General features: G+C 48.2%; 2 protein-coding genes across 4 annotated transcripts in view; both read right to left on the bottom strand.

The window, feature by feature from the left end:
• The window catches only part of LOC144582686 (uncharacterized), a 27,692-nt gene extending 2,029 nt beyond the window's left edge, over positions 1-25,663 (bottom strand). The window contains exon 1 of the mRNA XM_078374394.1: positions 264-25,663. Coding sequence (XP_078230520.1) covers positions 264-946 — 683 coding nt within the window. The 5' untranslated portion in view covers positions 947-25,663. The remainder of the gene's footprint in view (positions 1-263) is intronic.
• TMEM106A (transmembrane protein 106A) overlaps positions 25,193-26,775 on the bottom strand; it is a 7,525-nt gene continuing 5,942 nt past the window's right edge. For all 3 annotated transcript variants that reach the window (XM_002748021.6, XM_078374398.1, XM_035301487.3), the window contains exon 8: positions 25,193-26,617. In XM_002748021.6, coding sequence (XP_002748067.1) covers positions 26,497-26,617 — 121 coding nt within the window. In that variant the 3' untranslated portion in view covers positions 25,193-26,496. The remainder of the gene's footprint in view (positions 26,618-26,775) is intronic.

Raw genomic sequence — 26,775 nt, forward strand, 5'->3', positions numbered from 1 at the left:
AAAAGACGTTCTAGGAGGCTTTTCTTTCTAGCATCTCTCTCTTTCTCTCTTCTTCCTCCCCTCCCCTCCCCTCCCCTCCCCCTCCCTCTCCCTCTTCTTCTTCTTCTCTTCTTCTCTCTCTCCTCCTCCCCCTTCCTCCTCTTTCAGTCCTGACCTAGCTGGCTTTCAACATTTCTTTACACATTTTTTTTTCACACATCCGTTGAAAGAATTGTTGGGGAGCACCGGTATTTCTACCCCCCCCACCCCCCCGCCGAAGTCACCTTGCTGGGCTTGCTTCGTTATTTGTTATAGACATGTGATGACATCTTTTGTGTCGCTGAGCACAAGGAGACAGGTACTTAGTCTCCGCCCCTCTCGCCATTTCTCCACCGTCTGCCCCGGCGAGTTTTCGAGGAGGCGAGGGCGCAGCCCCGGGGAGGAAGCTCTCCCTCCCCCAGGTTCGAGGCCTGGGCGGAGCCTTCGGAAACCGGCCCCTCCGCTTCGTGTGTGGCGCTGCGAAGCCGCTTCTGCCCGGCAAGGAGGCGAGGCGCCTGGAACGCAGAGGGAACCGCCGGATCCGAAGCCCCGGTGTGCGCCCGGAGGACCGAGTGGCTGGGGTGGCGCGGGGCGGGGGGGGAGGGGGTCCGGGAGGTGACCCCGGAGGGCGTCGGATCTGGCGGGGCCTCGTGGGCTCCCCTCCCTCAGAAGGGGCGCGCTGAGGGGGGGCGGTGGCGCCGTGAGCGCGACCACCACCTCCCTGGGAACGGCTACTGGGGCCTGGGCAGAGAAACGGGAAGGCAGCGAGGGCCTGGGCCCGGGTGGGGCAGCGCGGGGGCCGAGAGGTGGCCAGATGCTGGCTGTACTCTGAAAGCAGAGCTGACGGCCTTTGCGGACAGCTGGGATGGGCGCGGGAGAAAGGAGTGGAGGGTGGCTCCAAGGGTGTAAGCCAGAGTGACTGCCGCATTCAGAGTTGGGCGAGGACTAGGTTTGTGGGCTCGGGGTTGGGGGGCTGGGAGGTTGCGGGTAGGGAGTGGGGAAGGGCGCGGGATGTCCTGATCGGTTTTGGAGAGGAAGAGCTAGAGAGGCGGCAAGCCAGACGGCCAAGCAGAGGTGTCAGCCAGGCCGCTGGATGTGCCATTCTGGACTCCAGGCTGGGACTCTTTGGAGACCGTGAGTCTGGAGGAGTGCCTCCGAACCAGAAAGAATGTGCAGCCGGAAGGCAGCAGAGGGGCGAAGAATGAGCCCTGGGGCTCTCCAAATCAAGGAGGAACAGGCAGAAGGAAAACCAGGAGGGCTGGGTGTTCCAGAAACCAAGCCCAGAAGGTATGTCTGGATCCAGGGAACGCTCAACTATGTGGAAAGCTGTCGATGGGTCAAGGAAGTTGGGGCTTGACAAGTGGCCATTGGATTTAGGAACCTGGACAAAAGCAGCGTCGTGGAGTGCCGCGAAAAAGAACGGGAGATTTTGTGGAGTGGGTTCAAAAGAGAACAAGACCCCCAACGAGGATCTTTCTACAGCATACTGTTGCATTGAACTTAGCGCAGAAAGTCAACACCAGAACAAAAGTATGCCAAATTGCAGGGTTTATTGCCGGCGACCACGGAGGACTCGCGTCTCTCCAACCCGTGGCCCCGAAAGAAGAGAGACAAGACCTTTTTATACCCGCAAAACCACCTTGGGAGTGGGGGTGGAGATGGGAATGAAAGCTGTCAATCACCTCCCAGGCTAAGACGAGGGTGAGGGGCTTCAGAAATTCCGAGGGCCAGTGGGTTGAAATCACCTTCTGGGCGGAGAGGAGGGTGAGGGGGTTCCAGACATTTCGAGAGCCAGGGGACTATTTGACATTCTGATTGTTATTTAAGGGTTCACAGATGCTAAGATTAGCATTCATTTACACATCGTCTGGGTAGGGGTGGGATCCATAGATTTTCAGTGGCTTGGCGCCAGGATGGAATGATCTGGGGGTGCTTACTCTGGGAAACAAAGGCCAGCAATTCTGGCAGTTAAGAGAAGGTATGCTGCTTTACCTCTCTTTGCATCCTGCAAATGATCCAGCAATTTACAGAAACCAAGGTTAGCAGTCCTTGAGGAGAATGGAAACATTTTTGTCTTTTATAAGATGGCAGTATACAGGTTCCAACTTAAGTTAGCTATATCACAATACCATCTGCCATGAACGCGGATGGCGGCCGGGAGGGTGGTTCACACCTGTAATCCCAGCACTCAGCACTTTGGGAGGCCGAGGCAGGTAGATTAGGCCTGAGTCCAGGAGAGCAGTCTGGCACACATGGTGGAACCTCGTCTCTACTAAAAATACAAAAATAATTAGCTGGTTATGATGGCTCCTGCTTGTAATCCCAGCTACTCAGGAGGCTGAGGCAGAATTGCTTGAACCTGGGAGATAGAGGTTGCAGTGAGCCAAGATCACTGCATTCCAGCCTGTGTTACAGAGGGAGACTCCGTCTCAAAAAGAAAAAAGGAACCCCAGACTTCTGAAGTTATTCAAAGATTAAAATAATTGAGGCCAGGTGCGGTAGCTCAAGCCTGTAATTTGCCCCCCTCAAAAAAGGTTCTAGTAGTTTATTTGCTTGGTTAGCCGAAATAGGGGTCAAACGATGGCCCACTGTGAGCAAGCTGGAAATGCCTGATCTCCCGTGGTTTAATGTAGAGGAAGAGATCCAAAGGCTTAGGGAGATTGGGATGGTGGAGTTGATTAGTTACTTTAGACCTACTCATCCCAGCTGGGAGGGTCCAGAAGATACACCGTTGATCAATGCCTTGTGAAATAGATTTGTGAGGGCAGCACCTACATTTTTTTTTTTTTTTTTTTTTTTTTTTTTAATAGAGATGGGGTTTCACCATCTTGGCCAGGCTGGTCTTGAACTCCCGACCTCGTGATCCACCCATCTTGGCGTCCCAAAGTGCCGGGATTACAGGCATGAGCCACCGAGCCCGGCCTTAGCACCTGCATTTTTTAAGAGCCCTGTAATTGCTCTTCTCTGTATGTCAAATCTAACGGTGGGAGCTGCAGTCACTCAACCACAACACTTAAATACAATGGGAATAATTGAATCCAGAGGTGGTAGGGGCCAAGTGGCAGCACTCAACCGTCAAAGGCAAGGTGGATGTAGTTACAGTAAAGGGCAGAAAAAGCAAAGTGGCAATCAGAATAGTCGATTGGTATAGAGCTCTGGCATTGGCTAATCATGGTGTTCCTAGTAGTGAAATTGATGGGAAGCCCACTGCCTTCCTACTTAATTTATACAAACAGAAAACTTCTACATCAAATGGACAAGGACTAATTTGAATTATAAAAACAAAGAATCATGGCCTCTCAATCAATTTCCAGACTTGAGAGCCAGTTTACAGACCCAGAAATCCTCGAATGAAAGGGGGGCCAGATCCCCTTGAGGAAGGACTCTACTACATTACCGACCATCGATTGATTGATTGAGGTGGAGTTTCACTCTGTCACGAGGCTGGAGTGCAGTAACACGATCTTGGCTCACTGCAGCCTCCTCCTCCTCCTCCTCCTCCTGGGTTCAAGTGATTCTCCTGCCTTAGCCTCCCAAGTAACTGGGACTACAGGTGTGTACCACCATGCCCAGCTAATTTTTGTATTTTTATTAGAGATGGGGTTTCACCATGTTGACCAGGATGGTCTCGATCTCTTGACCTCGTGATCCACCCACCTTGGCCTCTCAAAGTGCTGAGATTATAGGCGTGAGCCACCTCGCCCCACCTACCTCAGTAAAATTCCTAGGGGTCCACTGGTGTGGGGCCTTGGGAGATACTCCTTCTAAGGTAAAGAATAAGTTGCTTAATTTGGCCCCTCCTACAACCAAGAAAGAGGCACAACACCTAGTGGGCCTGTTTGGATTTTGGAGGCAACTGATTCCTCATTTGGGTGTGTTACTCCAGCTTATTCACTGAGTGACCTGAAAGGCTGCCAGTTTCAAGTGGGGTTCAGAACAGGAGAAGGCTCTGCAACAGGTCCAGGCTGCTGCGCAAGCTGCTGTGCCACTGGGCCATGCGACCCGGCAGATCCAATGTGCTTGAGGTGTCAGCGGCAGAGAGGGATGCTGTGTGGAGCCTTTGGCAACCCCCATAGGTGAATCACAGCAGAGGCCTCCAGGATTTTGGAGGAAGGCCCTGCCATCTTCTGCAGATAACTACTCTACTTTTGAGAAATAGCTTTTGGCCTGTTACTGGGCTTTGGTAAAAACTGCACATTTAACTATGGGTCATGAAATCACCATGTGACCTTAACTGCCAGTCATGAACTGGGTGCTTTCTGACCCATCTAGCCGTAAAGTGGAGCATGCACAGCAGCATTCCATCATCAAATGGAAGTGGTACATACATGATCAGGCTCAAGCTGGTCCTGAAGGCACAAGTAAGTTACGTGAGGAAGTGGCTCAAATGCTCCTGGTCTTTACTCTTGCTACCCTGCCTTCTCTACCCCAACCTGCACCGATGGCCTCCTGAGGAGTTCCCTATGATCAGTTGACAGAGGAAGAGGAGACGAGGGCCTGCTTCACAGATGGTTCTGCATGATATACAGGGACCACCCAAAAGTGGACAGCTGTGGCACCACAGCCCCTTTCTAGGACATCCCTGAAGGACAGTGGTAAAGGGAAATTGTTTTTTTATTTTATTAAGAGATGGGGTTTCTCCATGTTGGCCAGGCTGGTCTCGAACTCCTAACCTCAGGTGATCCACCCACCTCGGCCTCCCAAAGTGCTGGGATTACAGGCGTGAGCCACCGCACCTGGCCCAAGGGAAATCTTCTTAGTGGGCAGAACTTTGAGCAGTGGACCTGACTGTGCACTTTGCAGGGAAGGAGAAATGGCTAGATGTGCAATTACATATTGATTCACGGGCTGTAGCCAATGGTTGACTGGGTGGTCAGGGACTTGGAAGAAGCATGATTGGAAAATTGGTGACAAAGAAATTTGGGAAAGAGATTTGTGGATGGACCTCTCTGAGTGGTCAAAAACTGTGAAGATATTTGTATCCCAGGTGAGTGCTCACCACTGGGTAACCTCAGCAGAGGAGGAGTTTAATAATCAAGTTGATAGCGTGACCCATTCCGTGGACATCGCTCAGTTTCTTTCTCCAGCCACCTCTGTCATTGTCCAATGGGCTCAGGAACAAAGTGGCCATGGTGGCAGGGATGGAGGTTACACATGGGCTCAGCAACATGGACTTCCATTCACCAAGGCTGACCTGGCTGTGGCCACTGCTGAGTGCCCAATTTGCCAGCAGCAGAGACCAACACTGAGCCCTCAATATGACACCATTCCTTGGGGTGATCAGCCAGCTACCTGGTGGCAGATTGATTATATTTGACCTCTTCCATCATAGAAAGGGCAGAGGTTTGTCCTCACTGGAATGGACACTTACTCCAGATACGGGTTTGCCTATCCTGCACCCAATGCTTCTGCCAAGACTCCCATCTGTGGGCTCACGGAATGCCTTATCCACCATTGTGGTATTCCACACAGCATTGCCTCTGACCGGGGCACCCACTTTATGGCTAAAGAAGTGCGACAGAGGGCTCATGCTCATGGAATTCACTGGTCTTAACATATTCCTCATCATCCTGAAGCAGATAGATTGATAAAATGGTGGAATGGCCTTTTGAAGTCAAAATCACAATACCAACTAGGTGACAATACTTTGCAGGGCTGGAGCAAAGTTCTCCAGCAGGCTGTGTATGCTCTGAATCAGCAGCCAACATATGGTACTGTTTCTCCCATAGCCAGGATTCACGAGTCCAGGAGTAAAGGGTGGAAGTGGGAGTGGGAGTGGGCACCACTCACCATCACCCCTAGTGATCTACTAGCAAAATTTTTGCTTCCTTTTCCCACAATAATTATGTTCTGCTGGCCTGGAGGTCTTAGTGTCAGAGGGGAGAACGCTGCCACCAACAGACACAACGATTCCATTAAACTAGAAGTTAAGATGCCACCTGGACACTTTGGGCTCCGCATACCTTTAAGTCAACAGGCTAAGAAGGGAGTCACAGTGTTGGCTGGGGTGATTGGCCCGGAGTATCAAGATAAAATCAACCTACTACTCCATAATGAAGGTAAGGAAGAGCATGCATGGAATACAGGAGAACCATCGGGGTGTCTCGGAATTACCACGCCCTGTGGTTAAGGTCAATGGGAAACTACATCAGCCCCATCCAGGCAGGACCACAAATGGTCCAGACCCTTCCGGAATGAAGGTTTGTATCTCTCCACCAGGAAAAAAAACCCACAACCCGCTGAGGTGCTTGCTGAAGGCAAAGGGAATACAGAATGGGTAGGAGAAGAAGGTAGTCAGTACTAGCTACAACCAAGTGACCAGCTACACAAATGAGGAATGTAATTGTCATGAGTATTTCCTCCTTTTGTTAAAAACACGTTTGTGCATGTATACACTTGTCCTAAGAAAATATCCTCATTTTATTTCCTTTATCATGTGACATAAGATTTATTGACTTCATATCAGCATTTAAGCATTGTTAACTTTATGTAATCGTATCTGGGCTGGGATTGGTGCATTTCCAGTTGTATGAAGGATAGTTGCATTGTTAGGCATAATTATGACCTCGTTACTGTCTTTATTTGAAGATTATGTATGATCTCAGAAAATGTGTACGGGTTCAAGTTGACAATGGGTGGACTTGTGATGGTTAATACTGAATGTCAACTCGATTGGATTGAGGGATACAAAGTATTAATTCTGGGTGTGTCTGTGTGGGTGTTGCCAAAAGAGATTAATATTTGAGTTAGTGGGCTGGGGAAGGCAGATCCACCCTTAATCTGGTGAGCAAAATCTAATCAGCTTCCCGGGAACACAAAGCAGACAGAAAAATGTGGAAAGGAGAGATGGGCCGAGCTTCCCATCCTACATCTTTCTCCCGTGCTGGATGCTTCCTGCCCTGAAACATTACACTCCAAGTTCTTCAGTCTTGGGACATGAACTGGCTCTCCTTGCTCCTCAGCTTGCAGACAGCTTATCGTGGGACCTTGTGATCATACGAATTAATACTTAATGAGCTGCCCCCCCCCACCCTTTTTTTTGAGATGGAGTCTGGATTTGTCGCCAGGCTGGAGTGCATTGGCTCAATCTCTGCTCACTGCAACCTCTGACTCCTGGGTTCAAGCGATTCTTCTGCCTCAGCCTCCCAAGTAGCGGGACTACAGGCATTCGCCACCATGCCCAGCTAATTTTTGTATTATATTCTTTCTTTTTTTTTAAATACAAAAATTAAGTAAAGAATTTTGTATTTTTTCTTTATACGTTCCATCAACACTTAGTTTATTGAAGAATTTTGTATTTTTAGTAGAGACAGAGTTTCACCATGTTGGCCAGGATGGTCTTGATCTCCTGACCTCATGAGCCACCCGCCCCGGGCTCCCAAAATGCTGGGATTACAGGCGTGAGCCACTGCACCTGGCCTGAATAATGGGGATCTTATGACCAACAGTCAAACAAAGTAGGTCAGGTAATTTCTTTATGGCCAGTTTTTACAGATAGGACAGAGGGAAAATTAGAGTAATATTTTTAGGCTTGTCGGCTGGCTTTGGGGGAAAAGGGCTTCTCGTTTCTATGACCTGCCTTGGGGAAGAGAGATTCTAGTGTCTGTGTCTCAAGGGAGAATGGGACTGAGAGACAGGAGGAGAGAGTCACAGAAAACTTTACTGCTGAGGCTGAGGCTGCTACTGAGACCTTTTTTTTTTTTTTTTTTTTTTTTTGAGACAAAGTCTCAGTCTTGTCCCCCAGCAGGGCTAGAGTGCAATGGTGTGATCTCAGCTCACTGCAACCTCTGCCTCCTGGGTTCAAGCCATTCTCCTGCTTCAGCCTCCCGAGGAGCTTGTCTTACAGGTGCCTGCCACCATGCCTGACTAATGTTTGCATCTTTAGTAGAGACAAGGTTTCACCATTGAGAGGTCTCGAACTCTTGACCTCAGGTGATTTGCCTGCCTCGGCCTCCCAAAGTGCTGGGATTTCAGGTGTGAGCCACCAGGCTCGGCCAAGACCTTCATTTTAGGGTATCGTTTTCAGAGCCCACTGTGTGCCACTGAGTATCTACGTTTTTCTTTTCGGTCTTTCAACAATCCGAACTGCAGCCAGGTGCAGTGGCTTACACTTGTAATCCCAGCACTTTGGGAGGCCAAGGTGGGAGGATCACTTGAGTCTAGGAGTTTGATACCAGTTGGGCCTAACGTAGTGAGACCTCATATCTACAAATAATGATTATAATAATGCCAGGTACAGTGGCTCACACCTGTAATCCTAGCACTTTGGGAGGATCACTTAAGCTCAGGAGTTCAAGACCAGCCTGGGCAAGTGAGACCTCATCTCTATTAACAATAATAACAATAAATGAAATAAAAATTGCTGAGCATGGTGGCTCACGCCTGTAATCCCAGCACTTTGGGAGGCCGAGGCGGGTGGATCACGAGGTCAAGAGATCGAGACCATCCTGGACAATATGGTGAAACCCCGTGTCTACTAAAAATACAAAAAATTAGCTGGGCATGGTGGCGTGTGCCTGTAATCCCAGCTACTCAGGAGGCTGAGGCAGGAGAATTGCCTGAACCCAGGAGGCGGAGGTTGCGGTGAGCCGAGATCGTGCCATTGCACTCCAGCCTTGGTAACAAGAGCGAAACTCCGTCTCAATAAATAAATAAATAAAAATAAAAATTAGCTGGGCATTGTAGTGCATGCCTGTGGTGCCAGCAACTTGGGAAGCTGAGGCAAGAGCATCACCTGAGCCCAGGAGGTCAGGGCTGCTGTGAGCCGTGATTGGACCAGTGCACTCCAGGCTGGGTGACCGAGAAAAAAAAAAAAATCCCAAATGCAACGTTATTTATCCTATTTTATACTTGATGAAATTGAGGCTGCCAAGACTGACTTCCCAATATCCTCAGCCTTCTTTCTTATCCTCCTCTGAGAGTATAAAGGGGACCCCCCCACTCTTGGGTGGCAATTTTATATCTTTATTATCAGTGGATCTTTATTCCCATCCACCCTAGAGGAAAGTGGGTCAGGGTTTATCATCTCCATTGAACAGTTGAGAACGCTGAGCTTGAGAAAGGAAACTCGAGCTAACCAAATCTTCTAAGAGATTGACTTGGCTGTGTGGTACACATTGGAAACCTGGATGCAGAGGATGGAATGTGAAGAGCCTAGCACAACAAAGATCACAAAGGGGCCCATGCAGAGTGCTCATGCCTGTAATCCCAGCAGCATGTTGGGAGGTCCAGGTGGGAGGGTCACTTGAGCCCAGGAGTTTGAGACCAGCCTGGGAAACATACCGAGACCCTATCTTGGCAAAAAACAAAAATATTAGCCAGGAGTAGTGGCACACACCTGTAGTCCCAGCTACTCAGGAGGCTGAGATGGGAAAATCGCTTGAGTCCAGGCATTGGAGGTTACAGTGAGCTGTGATCACACTACTGCTCTCCATCCTGGATGACAGAGCAAGACCCTGTCTCAAAAAAAAAAAAAAAAAAAAAAAAATAGTCACAGGTTTATTGCCTATTAGGGATCACCACCCCTAGGGGTGTAGGAGTGCTGGGTTATCCACAAGATCCTATTCTCTCCCTGTAGTAGCAGGGGGCAGCAGAGAGCAGCAAAGCAGCCCTTGCCTCTCAGTGTGTTATGGCCTCCCAGCAGGCCAGAGGAAACGCTTCCATTCTGTGCTTATTTGGTCCATGAGAAAATTCAGGCCCAGAGAGGGAAAGTTTGGGGTAATCCAGGTGATGGAGACACCAAGGCTCAAGGCCCAGACTTCATGGTAAGAGCCACTAGATCAAATGACCACATTCTGTGATGGTACCTGCTTTCTTTTCTTTTCTTTTCTTTTTTTTTTTTTTTTTGAGACAGGGTCCTGCTCTGTCCCCAGGGATCAAGCAATCCTACCTCAGCCTCCTGGGAAACGAGAAGCTAGGACTACAGGTATGCGCCACCACACGTGGCCATTTTTTTTTTTTTTTTTAAGATGGATTCTTCCTCTGTTGCCCAGGCTGAAGTGCAATGGTGTGATCTCAGCTCACTGCCACCTCATCTCCTGGATTCAAGCGATTCTCCTGCCTCAGCCTCCTGTGTAGGTGGGACCACAGGCATGCACCACCACGCACAGCTAATTTTGTATTTTTAGTAGAGATGGGGTCTCACCATGTTGGCCAGGCTGGTCTCAAACTCCTGACCTCAGGTGATCCACCTGCCTCAGCCTCCCAAAGTACTGGAATTACAGGCGTGAGCCACCGTGCCTGGCCAATTTTTAAATTTTTTGTAGAGACGAGGATTTCCCTCTGTTGCCCTGGCTGGTCTCGAACTCCTGTCTCAAGTGATCTACCACCTTGGTCTTCCAAAGTGCTGAGATTACAGGTGTGAGATACCACACCTGAATTTCGTTCATTCATTCAGAGGGCACTTTTATATATATATATATTTTTATACCTCAGAAACCATGATGCATCTTACATCCAATGCTGGGAGAAAGCACTACAGCTGTTTATATGGTAGCATCTTTTTTTTTTCTTTCTTCCTTTCTTCCTGAGAGGTACATAAAATGGTGCTTCTCACAGTCTGTGACTTCTTGTTGTTTTTTTTCTTTTTTTGTAAGACAGAGTCTCACTCGTCACCCAGGCTGGAGTGCAGTGGCATGATCTCGGCTCACTGCAACCTCTGCCTCTTGGGTTCAAGCCATCCTCCTGCCTCAGCCTCCTGAGTAGCTGGGATTACAGGCGCACACCACCATGCCCTGCTCATTTTTCTATTATTAGTAGAAACAGTTCATCATGTTGGCCAGGCTGGTCCCGAACTCCTGACTTCAAGTGATCTGCCTGTCTTGGCCTCACAAAGTGCTGAGATTACAGGTGTGAGCTATTGTACCCAGCCTTGCAGCTGCTATTTCACAAGACTTACCTGCTTATGCTTCTAACCACACTTTGCTTCTTCCAAAACAGAAGATTCTGGGTCTTGAATAACAACAAACTTGCTTTATTTTATTTTATTTTATTATTTTTTGTAGAGATGGGGGTTGGGAAATGGCAGGGTGGGGGCGCCAGCTGATGTGTCTTGGCTACGTTGCCCAGGCTAGTCTGGAACTCCTGAGCTCAAATGATCTTCCCACTTTTGCCTCTAAAAGTACTGGGATTACCAGCCAACACATCAGCCTACAGGCTTTATTTATTTATGAGACAGAGTGTCACTCTGTCACCTAGGCTGAAGTGTAGTGGTGTGATCTCAGATCCCTGCAACTTTCACCTCCTGGGTTCAACAGTTTCTCCTGCTTCAGCCTCCTGAGTAGCTGATTACAGGGGCCCACCACCATGCCCAGCTAATTTTTTGCATTTTTAGTAGAGGCAGGTTTCGCCTTGTTGCCCAGGCTGTTTTGAACTCTTAAACTCAGGCAATCCGCCCGCCTCAGTTTCCCAAAGTGCTGGGATTACAAGCATGAACCAATGCACCAGGCTCAGACTTTACTTTAAAATGCAAATGTGCAGCTGGGCACGGTGGCTCACGCCTGTAATCGCAGCACTTTGGGAGGCTGAGGCAGGAGGATCATGAGGTCAAAAGATTGAGACCATCCTGCCAACATGGTGAAACCCTGTTTCTACTAAAAATACAAAAATTAGTCAGGCGTGGTAGTGTGGGCCTATAGTCCCAGCTACTCCAAAGGCTGAGGTAAGATAATTGCTTGAACCCAGGAGGCAGAGGTTGCAGTCAGCTGAGATTGTGTCACTGCACTCCAGGATAGCGACAGAGCGAGACTCCGTCTCAAGAAGAAAAAAAAAAGCAAATGTGCAAATAGTTAAAATTAGTGACAACATGGGGCACTGAGGGCAAGATGAGTTAAAATCTAGATTTTAAGGGAGGGTGGAATGTGGAGCAGACTCCTAGAGGTGGAGCTGGGAGAAGCAGTGTGCACATGGGGGGTAGGAGGGACTCAGAAAGGGAGATGAGGCCGGGTGTGATGGCTCTTGCCTGTAATTCCAGCATTTCGGGAGGCCGAGGTGGGAGGATCAATCGTTTGAGCCCAGGAGTTTGGACCACCTTGAGCAACATGATGAGAACCTGTCTCTACAAACAAAAAGGGCTTAGCCTTGTTTTCTCTTATTGTTTGCCATCTAAACATTTTTAGAACTCATTTATAAGATAAATATGCTGTGAAGATAAATGTCTAGTGACAAGCCTCGAAGACGTATTTTGCATCTGGAAATCCTCCTGTACCTACTCTTGTAGATGACATCTCTGTGCTGGGAGAAAGAACTGGCACTCCTTTTTACAAGAGCAAGAGAGCCAGCAAACCTTAGTGCCCCCAGCAGCAGCAATGGGACGTCCCTACCACCTGGTTATAGCTGGGGGCCCCACTGTGAGGGCAGGCACTTTCCAAGCATTCTCTGGGGTGTTCTGACAACCTGAACAAGGAGAGAGGGCTTGGAGACACTGAGTGACGGACTGACCCGTCCATGTACCCCCAGCTGATAGGCGTACAGGGTCCTCCAGTTCCTCCTGCTTTCTTTCTGTGTCCTGACCAAAAAGCAGAATGCTTTGCCTGCTTTGTGACCCAGCCCACTGCAAGTTTTCCCCAAAAGGCTTGAATTCAAACCAGGGCCTGGAACAGGCACTGACAAAGATATACAGGGGTTTTTTTTGTTGTTTTTTTTGAGACGGAGTTTTGCTCTTGTTACCCAGGCTGGAGTGCGATGGCGCAATCTCGGCTCACTGCAACCTCCGCCTTCCGGGTTCAAGCAATTCTCCTGCCTCAGCCTCCCGAGTAGCTGGGACTACAGGCGCGCGCCACCATGCCCAGCTAATTTTTGTATTTTTAGCAGAGACGGGGTTTCACCTTGTTGACCAGGATGGTCTCGATCTCTTGACCTCGTGATCCACCCGCCTCGGCCTCCCAAAGTGCTGGGATTACAGGCGTGAGCCACCGTGCCCAGCCCCGAAATACAGGTTTAAGAGGGAAAAAACACCAGGCGCGGTGGCTCACATCTGTAATTCCAGTACTTTGGGAGGCCGAGGCGGGTGGATTACAAGATCAGCTGCACTCCAGCCTGGCGACAGAGCAAGACTCCATCTCAAAAAAAAAAAAGGAAAAAAAGGTCCTTAGCCAAATTCTTTAAACCTTTATATACACTTCATACCCTGACCCTTCACTGCTGACACACCTAGGTAGGACATCACTTTTCTCTCGCCATCCATCTGAAGGGTTGCTGCAGCACACTGTCTATAGGAAAGTTCCCCTAATAAATGCTTTGTACCAATTGCTTCGGTGTTTACTACATTCTTTGGAATCCCATCTCAGAATGGTTTGGGGCTCTCCTTTGTGGGAACTCCCCTGCTGCTGCTTTTGGGGCAACTCCGGCTGCAGGTTTGGCAGGATGAAACAAGTGACACAGCCAGGATTGAACCTGAGCCTGTTTGACTCCAAAGCCCAAGCCAACTCCGCTACACTGGCTGCTAGAATTGACAGGCTCTCCTGGAACCTGTTGTTTTGTTTTATTTTCAAATGTCTCAGCAGAATCAAATCATTAGACCTGTTCTGATTCAAGGGTTGCTCCCCACCCCAATCCCCACCACACTAGAGGCTGGATTTGAAGCATCCTTTTCACCTACACCCTTACCCTGCCACCAGCCCTGAAGCTGGACTCAGGCTCACTGCTTTCAGAAAGACATATCTCTGGGTAAAAGTGTGTGTGTGTGTGTATATATATATATATATATATACACACACATATATATATATATATGAGATAGGTCAATGGACTACTTGGTGATTGTTTTTTTTTTTTTTTTTTTTTGAGATGGAGCCTCCCTTTGTTGCCCAGGCTGGAGTGCAGTGGTGCAGTCTCAGCTCACTGCACCCTCTGCCTCCCAGGCTCAAGCAATTCTCCTGCCACAGCCTCCCGAGTAGCTGGGACTACAGGCACATGCCCGGCTAGTTTTTTTGTATTTTTAGTAGAGACAGGGTTTCACCATGTTAGGATGGTCTTGATCTCCTGACCTCATGATCCATCCGCCTCGGCCTCCCAAAGTGCCGGGATTACAGGTGTGAACCACCTCGCCCAGCCACTTGGGGTGATCTTAAATGCAAGGTCCCTATTCCCAAAAGCCTTCCTAGGCTTCAAAGAATAATCCTCTCACCTTCTCACTCCACCTGCTTGGGGACACAGTCCCTGGAAGGGTCAGATAGGATGATAATTCCAATCTGTAGCTAACAATTTTATACTTTATCTTTTATTTCCCATCCATTATTCTATTTGATCCTTATACCAGCCGTGTGAAAGAAGGTAACAAGTTATCACTTATTCTACAGGCAAGGAAACTGATGCTTAGACAGGTTAGGTAGGGTCTCCAGGATTATAGGAAGAGGTAGACGCTAGGCTTGAGTCCAGCATTAGAAATCTCCAGAGATGCCGGGCGCGGTGGCTCAAGCCTGTAATCCCAGCACTTTGGGAGGCCGAGGCGGGTGGATCATGAGGTCAAGAGATCGAGACCATCCTGGTCAACATGGTGAAACCCCATCTCTACTAAAAAGACAAAAAATTAGCTGGGCATGGTGGTGCGTGCCTGTAATCCCAGCTACTCAGGAGGCCGAGGCAGGAGAATTGCCTGAATCCAGGAGGCGGAGGTTGCGGTGAGCCAACATCGTGCCATTGCACACTCCAGCCTGGGTAACCAGAGCAAAACTCCATCTTAAAAAAAAAAAAAAAATCTCCAGAGCTAGGATGTTTTCTAATAAGCCCTTTGTTGGATCTGTTCTAGGGGCTGAGAACTCAGTGAGGCTTAGTAGGATTTTGTATTTTCTTTCATTCTGACTCAGTGCATTTAGAGGGGAGATGGGAGTGAAGAGATTAAGAAGAAAGAGGTAATTCCAGAGACCTAAGCGGGGAGGGATCAGCAGAGGAAAGGCCAGATGATGATGCTGGAAGCCTCTGAGGAAGAGTGGGGGAAAGAAGCCAGAGAGAAAAGACTACTGCTGAATTGTCCGTGGGGCCCACTGAGACTCAAAGCTAAGGTGGGAAGGGCTTCTATCTGCTCAGGATCCAAGAGAGAAAAGTACTTTGCAGATGTTCCCTAGGAGCCTTGGGAAAAACACCTCCCTCCCTCAACAAAGCAGGCGGGGCCTGCTCAGTTGCCCTGGTAGTCACATTGTGAGGTGGTTCCAGTTATAGGCAGAGGGGTCCAAATGGGAAGAGACTGAGGTGGTGGGAGCAGTGGGCTCTGCCTGTCCCCACCCCAACTTGGGGATCGTGATCCCACGATCATGAGTAGTGCCTACCACTGGGAGGCCCGGCGCCGGCAGATGGCTTTGGACCGAAGGAGGTGGCTGATGGCCCAGCAGCAGCAGGAGCTGCAGCAGAAAGAACAGGTGCATGAGATAGGCTGGGTTCTTCAGGGTCCTTTCTGGAGCAGGAAGGGAAGGGAGAATGGAGACAGAGCCCTAGGAAGCTGCTATTTGGTGAATGTTGTTGAGTAGGAGGAAAACAAGGTCGTTTGGTGTTCTCTCAGATAGACTGTCTGTGTTGGGGGGAACACTATCACCTGACTCAATTTCCCTGTTATACTAGTCTGGGGGAGGGCAAGGGGTCTAGGCCTAGGAGGTTTAAAGGAGTTCTGTCCAACAGGGTAACCACCAGCCTGTGTGCTATATTGATCCTTGGAGTGTGACTGAGGAACTAAATTTTAAGTTTTATATAAATTTAGTTTTCAAAAATTTTATTTGGGTCAGGCACGGTCACTCACACCTATAATCCAGCATTTTGGGAGGCTGAGGCGGGTGGATCACTTGAGATCAGGAGTTTGAGCCTGGCCAACATGGTGAAACCCTAAAACTAGCTAGGCATGGTGGCCCATGCCTGTAATTTCTGCTACTTGGGGAGGCTGAGGCAGGAGAATCACTTGAACCAGGGAGGCAAAGGTTGCAGTGAGCCGAGATGATGCCACTGCACTCCGGCCTGGGCGACAGATTGAGATTCTGTCTCAAAAAAAAAAATTTTTTTTAATGTATTTTATTATTGTAATAGAGACAGGGTCTCACTGTGTTGCCCAGGCTGGTCTGGTACTCCTGGACTCAAGCAGTTTTCCCACCTTGACCTCCCAAAAGTGTTGGGATTACAGGTGTAAACCACAGTGCCTGGCATTTATTTGTTTATTTATTTATTTGTAAACCACCGTGTCTGGCATTTATTTATTTATTGAAATGGTGTCTTGCTCCAGTCTTGAACCTCCTGGGTTCAAGTGATTCTCCTGCCTCAGCCTCTGAAGTAGCTGGGACTACAGGCACATGCCACCACGTCCAGCTAATTTTTTTTGTTTGTGTGTATATATAGATATATATATATGCATACATATATATGTATGCATATATATATATCATTGTGTTTTAGGTTTTGGAGTACAGGTGAAGAGCATGCAAGATTGTTGCATAGGTACATACATGGCAGGTATATACATACATGTAGGGACAGGTTCATCCATGTCCCTACAAAGGACATATATATATATATATATATATGTATGCATATATATATATATATATATATATGTATGCATATATATATAATTGTGTTTTAGGTTTTGGAGTACATGTGAAGAGCATGCAAGATTGTTGCATAGGTACATACATGGCAGTGTGGTTTGCTGCCTTCCTCCCCATCACCTACATCTGACATTTCTCCCTATGTTATCCCTCCCCAACTCCCCACCCACCGCCGTCCCTCCCCTAGTTCCCCCTGACAGACCCATGTGTGATGCTCCCCTCCCTGTGTCCATGTGTTCTCATTGTTCAACACCCACCTATGAGTGAGAACATGCGGTGTTTGATTTTCTGTTCTTGTGTCAGTTTGCTGAGAATGATGGTTTCCAGGTTTATCCATGTCCCTACAAAGGACACAAACTCATCATTTCTGATTGCTGCATAATATTCCATGGTGTATATGTGCCACATTTTCCCTGTCCAGTCTATCATTGATGGGCATTTGGGTTTGTTCCAAGTCTTTGCTATTGTAAACAGTGCTGCAGTGAACATTCATGTGCATGTGTCCTTATAATAGAATGATGTATAATCCTTTGGATATATACCCAGTAATGGGATTGCTGGGTCAAATGGAATTTCTATTTCTAGGTCCTTGAGGAATCGCCACACTGTCTTCCACAATGGTTGAACTAATTTACACTCCCGCCAACAGTGTAAAAGTGTTCCTATATCTCCACATCCTCTCCAGCATCTGTTGTCTCCAGATTTTTTAATGATCACCATTCTAACTGGCATGAGATGGCATCTCAATGTGGTTTTGATTTGCATTTTTTTTTTTTACAAATTTTTTTTTTTAAGACAGTGTTTTACCGTATTGGTCAGGCTGGTCTCGAACTTCTGACCTCAGGTGATCCGCCCACCTCAGCCTCCCAAAGTGCTAGGATTACAGGTGTGAGCCACTGCACCCGGCTGATTTGCATTTCTCTAATGACCAGTGATGATGAGCATTTTTTCATATGTTTCTTGGCCTCACAAATGTCTTCTTTTGTAAAGTGTTCATATCCTTCACCCACTTTTGAATGGACTTTTTTCTTGTAAATCTGTTTTAGTTCTTTGTAGATTCTGGGTATTAGCCCTTTGTCAGCTAGGTAGATTGCAAAAATTTTTTCCCATTCTGTTGGTTGTCGATTCACTCTAATGATTGTTTCTTTTGCTGTGCAGAAGCTCTGGAGTTTAATTAGGTCCCATTTGTCTATTTTGGCTTTTGTTGCCAATGCTTTTGGTGTTTTGGTCATGAAGTCCTTGCCTATGTCTATATCCTGAATGGTTTTGCCTAGGTTTTCTTCTCGGGTTTTTATGGTGTTAGGTCTTACATTTAAGTCTTTAATCCAACTGGAGTTAATTTTAGTGTAAGATGTCAGGAAGGGCTCCAGTTTCTGCTTTCTGCACATGGCTGGCCAGTTTTCCCAACACCATTTATTAAACAGGAATCCTTTCCCCATTGCTTTTGTGAGGGTTGTCAAAGATCAGATGGTTGTAGATGTGTGGCATTGCCTCCAAGGCCTCTGTTCCGTTCCATTGGTCTATATCTCTGTTTTGGTACCAGTACCATGCTGTTTTGATTACTGTAGCCTTGTAGGATAGTTTGAAGTTAGGTAGCATGATGCCTCCAGCTTTGTTCTTTTTGCTTAGAATTGACTTGGCTATGCGGGCTCTCTTTTGGTTCCATATGAAGTTTAAGGTGATTTTTTCCAGTTCTGTGAAGAAGGTCATTGTTAGCTTGATGGGGATAGCATTGAATCTATAAATTACTTTGGGCAGTATGGCCATTTTCATGATATTGATTCTTCCTAACCATGAGCATGGAATGTTTCTCCATCTGTTTGTGTCCTCTCTTATTTCATTGAGCAGTGGTTTGTAGTTCTCCTTGAAGAAGTCCTTTACATTCTTTGTTAGTTGTATTCCTAGGAATTTTATTCTCTTTGTAGCAGTTGTGAATGGCAGTTCCTTCTTGATGTGGCTCTCTTTAAGTCTGTTATTGGTGTATAGGAATGCTTGTGATTTTTTCACACTGATTTTGTATCCTGAGACTTTGCTGAAGTTGCTTATCAGTTTCAGGAGATTTGGGGCTGATACGATGGGGTCTTCTAAATATACAATCATGTTGTCTGCAAATAGAGACAATTTGACTTCCTCCTTTCCTAACTGAATACCCTTTATTTCTTTTTCTTGCCCGATTTCTCTGGCTAATTTTTGTATTTTTAGTAGAGATGGGTTTTCACCATGTTGGCCAGAATGGTCTCCATTTCTTGACCTTGTGATCTGCCTGCCTCAGCCTCCCAAAGTGCTAGAATTACAGGCATGAGCCACCTCACCTGGCCCCTATTTCTTCTTTTATGCGGCTATTAGAAAATTAAAAATTATACATGTATCATGCATTATATTTTTATTTGACACTGCTATTTCAAAGCACTTATAAACTTTAGAAGCACCTTTGGGTTATTTTAAAAAAACACTGGGAGGCTGAGGTTGGAGGATCACTTGAGGCTAGGAGTTCAAAACCAACCTAGGCAACATAGGGAGACCCTGTCTCTACAAAAAATTTAAAAATTAGCTATGCATGGTGGTGCATGCATGTGGTCCAAGCTACTCAGGAGGCTGAGGTGGAAGGATAACTTGGGCCTGGGAGGTCAAGGTAGCAGTGAGCCAAGATTGCACCACTTACTGCACTCCAGCCTGGGCAACATGAGACCCTGTCTCTAATTAAAAAAAAAAAATTAACCAGTCATGGTGGTGTGCACCTGTAGTCCTAGCTATGTGCAAAGCTGAGGCAGAAGAATCACTTGAGCCCAGTACTTCCAGATTACAGTGAGCCAAAATCATGCCACTGCACTGCAGCCTGGGTCACAGAGTGGGAACCTGTCTCTAAAAAATAAAACAAAAAACAAGGCATTTTCAGGGAGTTATTCTCTGTCCTCTGGCACTAAACACTGCTTTCAGTGCTGAGCTCTCAAGGGAGGAAGCAGGTGCTCAGAGACAGTGCTATTTCCTGGGCTGGGGCTGTGCCATGGGTGCTGTCACCCAGCAATAGTTATTGGGTGTTGCAGTAGGTTAGGGAGACAGCCAAGGCCCAATTTCAGCCTCCAGCTCTAGGGAACAGAGATCACCACCACCTATACCTCTCTATTCACTTGCCTTGTTCCTGGAAGTTTCTCTGGCAGATGGGTGATTGGGTGGGGAGAGGAGGACACCACTTGCCTGGGGGCTTCTTGCCAGGAACTGAAGAAACACCAGGAGGAAGAAAAACGATCAGAGAAAAAAATCCAGCCACCTAAGAAGTTAAATATGCCGCAACCACGAGAGGTGAAATTGTGGCCATCATGGGAGCCACCAGAGCCACCACAGTCGCAGCTACCAGTGCAGCCACCATCGCAGCCACCACCACAGCCGTCATCACTGCCACAGGCACAGGCACAGGCTCAGGCGCAGCCACGGCCACAGGCAGCATCTCAGCCAAAACAATCAAGTGCTCCAGCCCCTGGTACTCAGCCCACCCCCAAATGCAGTCTCCAGAATGATTCCCAAAGGCCAGGTCACCAGCCTACTTCAGTGGGGACCCAGAAAGCTGGAGGGCAATCTCTTTGTATGCACAACAGATTCCAAAGGGGGCAGAAAATCCTCACAGACTGTGGGCTGGAGCCTGCGAGTGAGAGGTGGTGAGGAGAGGAGCCCTTTGCTTCCATCCCACCCCTGTAGTCCAGAATCCATATCTACCACCCTACCCTCTCTGACTCTCCCAAGTACCCTCAGCCTTTAATGCCTTGCTGGTCAACTCCCTTTGGGTGGGTTAATGCCAACCTATGGCTCCTTCCAACTTTTGCAGAGAGTGGCTGAGAAGCTGTCGGCCCCTATTCCAGGGTGAGAGTGACCAAGGAGGTGGGGTGGTCAGAGGGTGAGACATGAGTTGTAGGCTTATTAACAGATATATTGAGCCCCTGAAGTCTGGAACTGGGAAGCACAGCTTCCTAGTTGAGAATCTTCAGGAAGAGCTCAGTCTGTGCCTTGCCCGAGGTAGGAGCTTGTCCTCACCACCACCCCCACCATCACCTGGGTAATCAGACACATAAGGAATCTGGCCCTGTAGTGTTCCATCCTTGGAAAATTGCTGGATGGGTAACCGGTACTTTGTTTCATCATCAGGTCTCACGAAACCATGCCAATCTAGCCCCACCAAAAACACTGGATATTCACAACTCAAGGTGAGATAGAGACGCAGACTCTGAAAGACAGACGCTGGGTGGATGAGAATATGTGTATGTGTATATGTGTGTGTGTAGTCCAGAGAAACCTCCTTAGCAGGAGTAAGAGGAAGAGCCTAGAATTATTTCAAATTACTTCTGGATGGTCTATTCCTCTATTATTCCTCTATTCTTTGCCCCATTAAAAACGTTTGGGTAGGAAGCTGGGTGCGGTAGTCCTGGCTTCTTGGGAAGCTAAGGCAGGAGTATTGCTTGCGCCCAGGAGTTCAAGTCCAGACTGCGCAACATAATGAGATCCCATCTCAAAAAAAAAAAAAAAAAAAAGAAAAAAGAAAAAAGAAAAGAAAGTCAAGTGTGTGGTGGCTCATGCATGTAATCCGAGCACTTTGGGAGATGAAGGTGAGAGGATCACTTGAGCCCAGGAGTTTGAGACCAGCCTGGGCAGCAGAGTGAGACTCTGTCTCAACAACAAAAAATTTTAAAAACCAGCTGGGTGGCCGGGCGCAGTGGCTCATGCCTATAATGCCAGCACTTTGGGAGGTCAAGGCAGGTGGATCACAAGGTCAAGAGATCGAGACCATCCTGGCCAACATGGTGAAACCCATCTCTACTAAAAATAAAAAAAAAAAAATCACTGGGTGTGGTGGCACACACCTGTAGTCCCATCTACTCAGGAGGCTGAGGCAAGAGAATCACTTGAACCCTTGAGGTGGGGGATGCAATGAGCCAGGATCACACCACTGCACTCCAGCCTAGGCAAAAGAGCAAGAACAAATAAATAAAAAATAAATAAAAATATAAAGGAAAGAGCATTAAAAGCACTTAGCTTGGAGTCCATCTCATTGTAGGCCATCAAACTCAGGATGGCAACTCTTTTTTTTTTAAGTCTAACTCTGTCACCCAGGCTGGAGTGCAGTGTTGCAATCTCAGCTGCACTCCACCTGCAACCTCCACCTCCTGGGTTCAAACAATTCTCCTGCCTCAGCCTCCCAAGTAGCTGGGATTACAGGCATGTACTACCATGCCCGGCTAATTTTTGTATTTTTAGTAGAGATGGGGTTTCGCCATGTTGGCCAGGCTGGTCTCAAGTGATATACCAGTATCAGCCTCCCAAAGTGCTGGGATTATAGGTGTGTGCCACCATGCCCGGCCTGGATGGCAACTCTTAAGAATACATAATTGTGCAAGCATTGGAAAGGTGTCTGTGACAGAGGTGCAAAGGATGAAAGAACTTGAGGCTAGCACTTCTAGGATGAGGACTGGCTGCTACATTTCACTTTGATTCCTCTGGTCTCAAGGAGTTTCACACAATGTTCTCAAACCAGAAGCCACTGACTTGCATTGTTTCCTGTCTCTCCCTCTTCTCAGTCTACTGACTACATACAGCAGTGGTGATCCAGAGATTGAATACAAGACCTCAGTGGCCATCCCCAAAAAGCAGATAAGCGACCACATCTTCTCAGCATCCAGCAACATCTCCACTCCAAAAGCCACCCACTCGAAGAGGAGGCTGCCAGGAATAAAATGTAATTTTTTTTTCCTGGAAGGAATCATGGGACTGGTCAGCTTTTGAGAAGGGATGAGGGGAGAGGGCAGGAGGACTCACGAAGGGGATGGAGAGGGTGGAAAGAGAGTGGAAGGCAAGTCTATCCTCCAGGCAAAGCTAATGGGAGAACTGGGTCTTGGGTTTCCCCAAGTATGCAACTCCTACTACTATCACTACCTGCTTTTATTCAGCAGTGATAAGTCTATTGGGGGCTTCAGCTTATGACCGTCACTGGAGCCGTCACCCATTCCCCCAAGCCCATGTTTACTGAGAGAGACTGGGGAAGGAGGGGCCGCATCACATCAGAGTAGGCCCGCAGAAGCAGAAAGTGGTGGCAGGCAGTGATGCTCCCTACCTCCAAGCCCAGTGCAATGTCTGGCCCACAGTGGGCACTCAGCTGTCAAATGCATGATGGGGGCAGGGATGGAAAAAGCTTGGAGGAAAGGGGGGCTGCAGCCTCAGAAATATGACACCTGACCCTGGGAAGGGGAGGGGGGCTTGCCTTCTAAAATTCACAGGTCTCTCCCTTCCTGGCTCTCAGCTTCTCCATCTATCAGGGACCCCAGGCATCCCCCTCACCAGCCCAAGGTGAAGGAGCGGGTAGGGCTGGGTGTCAGGAAGGTGCAAGCCCTGGGAAGGCCTTTCTTCCTCCAGGCTGAGAAAGGCTGCCTCAGTCACCTCAATCACAAGCCCCACCCAAGGGATCTGCTGGGTATTTCATTGTAGCCCACATAGCATTGCCTTTGGTTTGCCTGAAGGGGCCCTTTCAGTGCAACCCAGGGACATTTCCTGGGAGCAGCTGGGGAAGATAACAAGATGGTGGTGGCACAGAAAAGGAATAGTAAAATTGGAAGAGACTTCAGAGATACACAATGGGAGAAAGAGGGAGAGAGGGGGAGCTCCTGTGAACAATCTCAAGGAAACCAGAAGAGCAGGACATGTCATCAAGGGCTCAGAGGCCTGGGGAAGAGACTTTGCTGCCCACTGGAACATTAAGAAAACAGTTTCTGCCAGACATAGTGGCTCAGGCCTGTAATCCAAGCACTCTGGGAGGCCGAGATGGGTGGATCACTTGAGGCCTGGAGTTTGAGATCAGCCTGGCCAACATGGTGAAATCCTGTCTCTACTAAAAATACACATTAGCTGGGTGTGGCGGTGCATGTAACCCAGCTACTTAGGGAGTCTGAGGAATGACAATCACTTGAACACAGGAGGTTGCCACTGCACTCCAGACTGGGTTATAGAGCGAAACTGTCTCAAAAAAAAGAGAAAAGTTTGTGAAATAGGGAGTATCCTAGGGAGTATTCACCAGCTCCCCCACTCCCAAGAGACTTTTTTGAACACTCTTTAAGTATAGTTTATTCTATACAATATAAATACTTTACATTTGGCAGACTATATACAGCAGCTCCAGTCTGACTTCCCTGGACTTCTGTGAGCTTGCCAGCACCACCTTGAGCTCAGCTTGGAGACAGCACGGCCTCCTTCCTTCCCCTCATTCCCCCAGTCAGCTAGTTACCCAGTTCTGTCATCACTTTTTCCTCTCCATGCATCCTACTTCAGATTGAGCTTTCCCCACCCACCTATGCTCATCTTTCTGTCTGAATGATAAAAAGCCAGCCATCTTTTTTTTTTTTTTTTTTGAGATGGAGTCTCACTCTGTCACCCAGGATGGAATGCAGTGGCATGTTCTCAGCTCACTGCAACCTCCACCTCCTGGGTTCAAATGATTCTCCTGCTTCAGCCTCCTGACTAGCTGTGATTACAGGTGTGCACCACCATGCCTGGCCTTTTTTTTTTTTTAATGAAGTCTTGCTAATGTTGCTCATGTTAAACTTGAACTCCTGGGCTCCAGAGATCCTCCCACCTCAGCTTCCGGAGTAGCTAGGACTACAGGTGCGTACCACTGCACCTGGCTGTAAAACCAAGCCACCTTTTTTTTTTTTTGAGACGGAGTTTTGCTGTTGTTACCCAGACTGGAGTGCAGTGGCACAATCTCGGCTCACTGCAACCTCCGCCTTCTGGGTTCAAGCAATTCTCCTGCCTCAGCCTCCCGAGTAGCTGGGACTACAGGCGTGCACCACCATGCCCAGCTAATTTTTGTATTTTTACATTACAAAATATAAAAATACAAAATACAGTAGGGACGGGGTTTCACCTTATTGACCAGGATGGTCTCGATCTCTTGACCTTGTGATCCACCTGCCTCAGCCTCCCAAAATGCTGGGATTATAGGTGTAAGCCACCGCGCATGGCCACCAAGCCACCTTTAATTAGCAAATATCCTTCCTGTTCCGCTAAAATACAGAAACCATTTCCACTAGAAGTCAGTGGGAACCTATGGGTTATCTGGGGCTTAGCCCCGGCTGAGTGACAGGAAAAAGAGGGTCTAGACCAGTCCCTGCAGATGTGCTGCTCCACACTGTCAAAGCCCGATGACAGATGAGGCCTCTGGGACCAGAGTGGGCCGTGGTGCTAAGGTGGTAGTGGAACAGAACCTAGCAGCCTCAGCTGGATACTGATAGCTTCATCTCCTTTCAGATGAGAGCAGCTGGGCCCACTGTTTGACCTACCTATGTCCACTCACATGGGCTAAGGCTATGGACTTAGAGACTCCCATTTTTTTTTTTTTAAGATGGAGTTTCGCTCTTGTTGCCCAGGCTAAAGTGCAATGGCACTATCTCAGCTCACCACAACCTCTGCTTCCCGGGTTCAAGCGATTCTCCTGCCACAGCCTCCCAAGTAGCTGGGTTTACAGGCAGGCACCACCATGCCGGGCTTATTTTGTATTTTTAGTAGAGACAGAGTTTCTCCATATTGGTCAGGTTGGTCTCAAACTTCCAACCTCAGGTGATCCGCCCACCTCAGCCTCCCAAAGTGCTGGGATTACAGACATGAGCCACCACAACTGGCCGAGACACTCCTTTAATAAATGTCTCATACAATGATTCTGCCTTTGGCTCTGTTTTTCCTTTGTAGGCCTAGGGAGTGCCAGGTGCCTCCCTCCCCTCCTGTACTATTTTGGCTCCTGCTTTGAAGGGAATAGTAAAACTGCTTTATAGAGAGGAGAAGCTTTAGCTGGAGAACAGCTCTGTCTTCTTAGGAACCAGGGACAGTCAATAACCAGGAAGGACAGAGGGCCAAAGGGCCCTTGCTAATCTTACTATCAGATGGGTGGCAGAGAAGTTAGCAGAGAGAAGGCCATCACCATCATTTTTTCACATGGTCAAAGTTGATAAGCAAAGGAAAGCATCTATGATCCCCTGAAAGTCCTTGGAGATGGCACTGGATGTCCCCAAAGTCATTTTCTTATCAGTGGGTAGAAAATTTGAAAAGGGTCCATGCTTTCTTTTTTCTTTTTTTTTGAGATGAAGTTTCCCTCTTTTGCCCAGGCTGGAGTGCAGTGGCGTGATCTTGGCTTACTGCAAAGTCTACTTTCCTGTTGCAAGCGATTCTCCCGCCTCAGCCTCCTAAGTAGCTGGGATTTTGCACCACCAAGCCCAGCTAATTTTTATATTTTTAGTAGAGATGGGGTTTCACCATGTTGGCCAGGCTGGTCACAAACTCCTTACCTCAGGTGATCTACTCGCCTCAGTCTCCCAGAGTGCTGGGATTACAGGTGTTAGCTACTGTGCCCAGCCAGCAGGTCCATGTTTTAAAAGCCAGATAAAACTACAGCTTTCTCTATATTTAGACAATAGAATTAGCCCCGATGGAGCTGAGGTGAAGTGGCCCCTTCAGACTGGCCAGGTGCTCAGTACTTGAAAGGGCAGGTGCCACTTCTGGGAATGTAAGGTGCCTCAAGAAAATGCCAGGTCAGATTTTCCTCAAGAAAGACCAGCCAAGCACAGTGACTCACAGCTGTAATCCAAGTGCTTTGGGAGGCCAAGAAGGGAGGACTGCTTGAGCCCAGGAGTTCAAGACCAGCCTGGGCCAACAGTGAAACTCTCTGTCTCTACCAAAAAAAGACTAACCAAGGGCAGAATCTAAAAGATTCTGAAGCCCCCGAAAGAATCCGGGCGACTCATAGGATATGAGTGTGTGTGTATGAAGTTAACTTCAAAGCGAGCTCCCTGTGCTGAAGAGGGAAGAGCGTGATGAAGCAGGGCTTCTCCTTTGGCAAAGCCTCTATAGTCCTTCTTTAGTCACCAGGGAGTTGTGGGAGATGTAGATCAGGGTTACAGGTGCCTGGAGTACAGGGACAGCAGACAGGTCATGGTGGGTGAGGGGTCAGCTGGTGGGGCACTGATGCATTTCCTCGGCAGTCCACATATTCATAGCTCTGGAAGACCAGCTGCTCAGAATGGCTCAGGTAGGAGCAGGTGAGGGTGCCCCTGGAGAGGAAACAGGCCTTGCTGCCATGGCTGGGAGGAAAAGCTCTGGCCCTGTTATTCTGCCTGGGGGTGGGGAGGAGGGGCTCCCTCATTTTCCCTTCCCTCTGGCTCCCACTCTGCCAAGGTAGCTGGGACACCTGCCCCATCTGTGTTCCAGC

Source organism: Callithrix jacchus, chromosome 5, assembly GCF_049354715.1.
Source record: "Callithrix jacchus isolate 240 chromosome 5, calJac240_pri, whole genome shotgun sequence".
Taxonomy (NCBI): domain Eukaryota; kingdom Metazoa; phylum Chordata; class Mammalia; order Primates; family Cebidae; genus Callithrix; species Callithrix jacchus.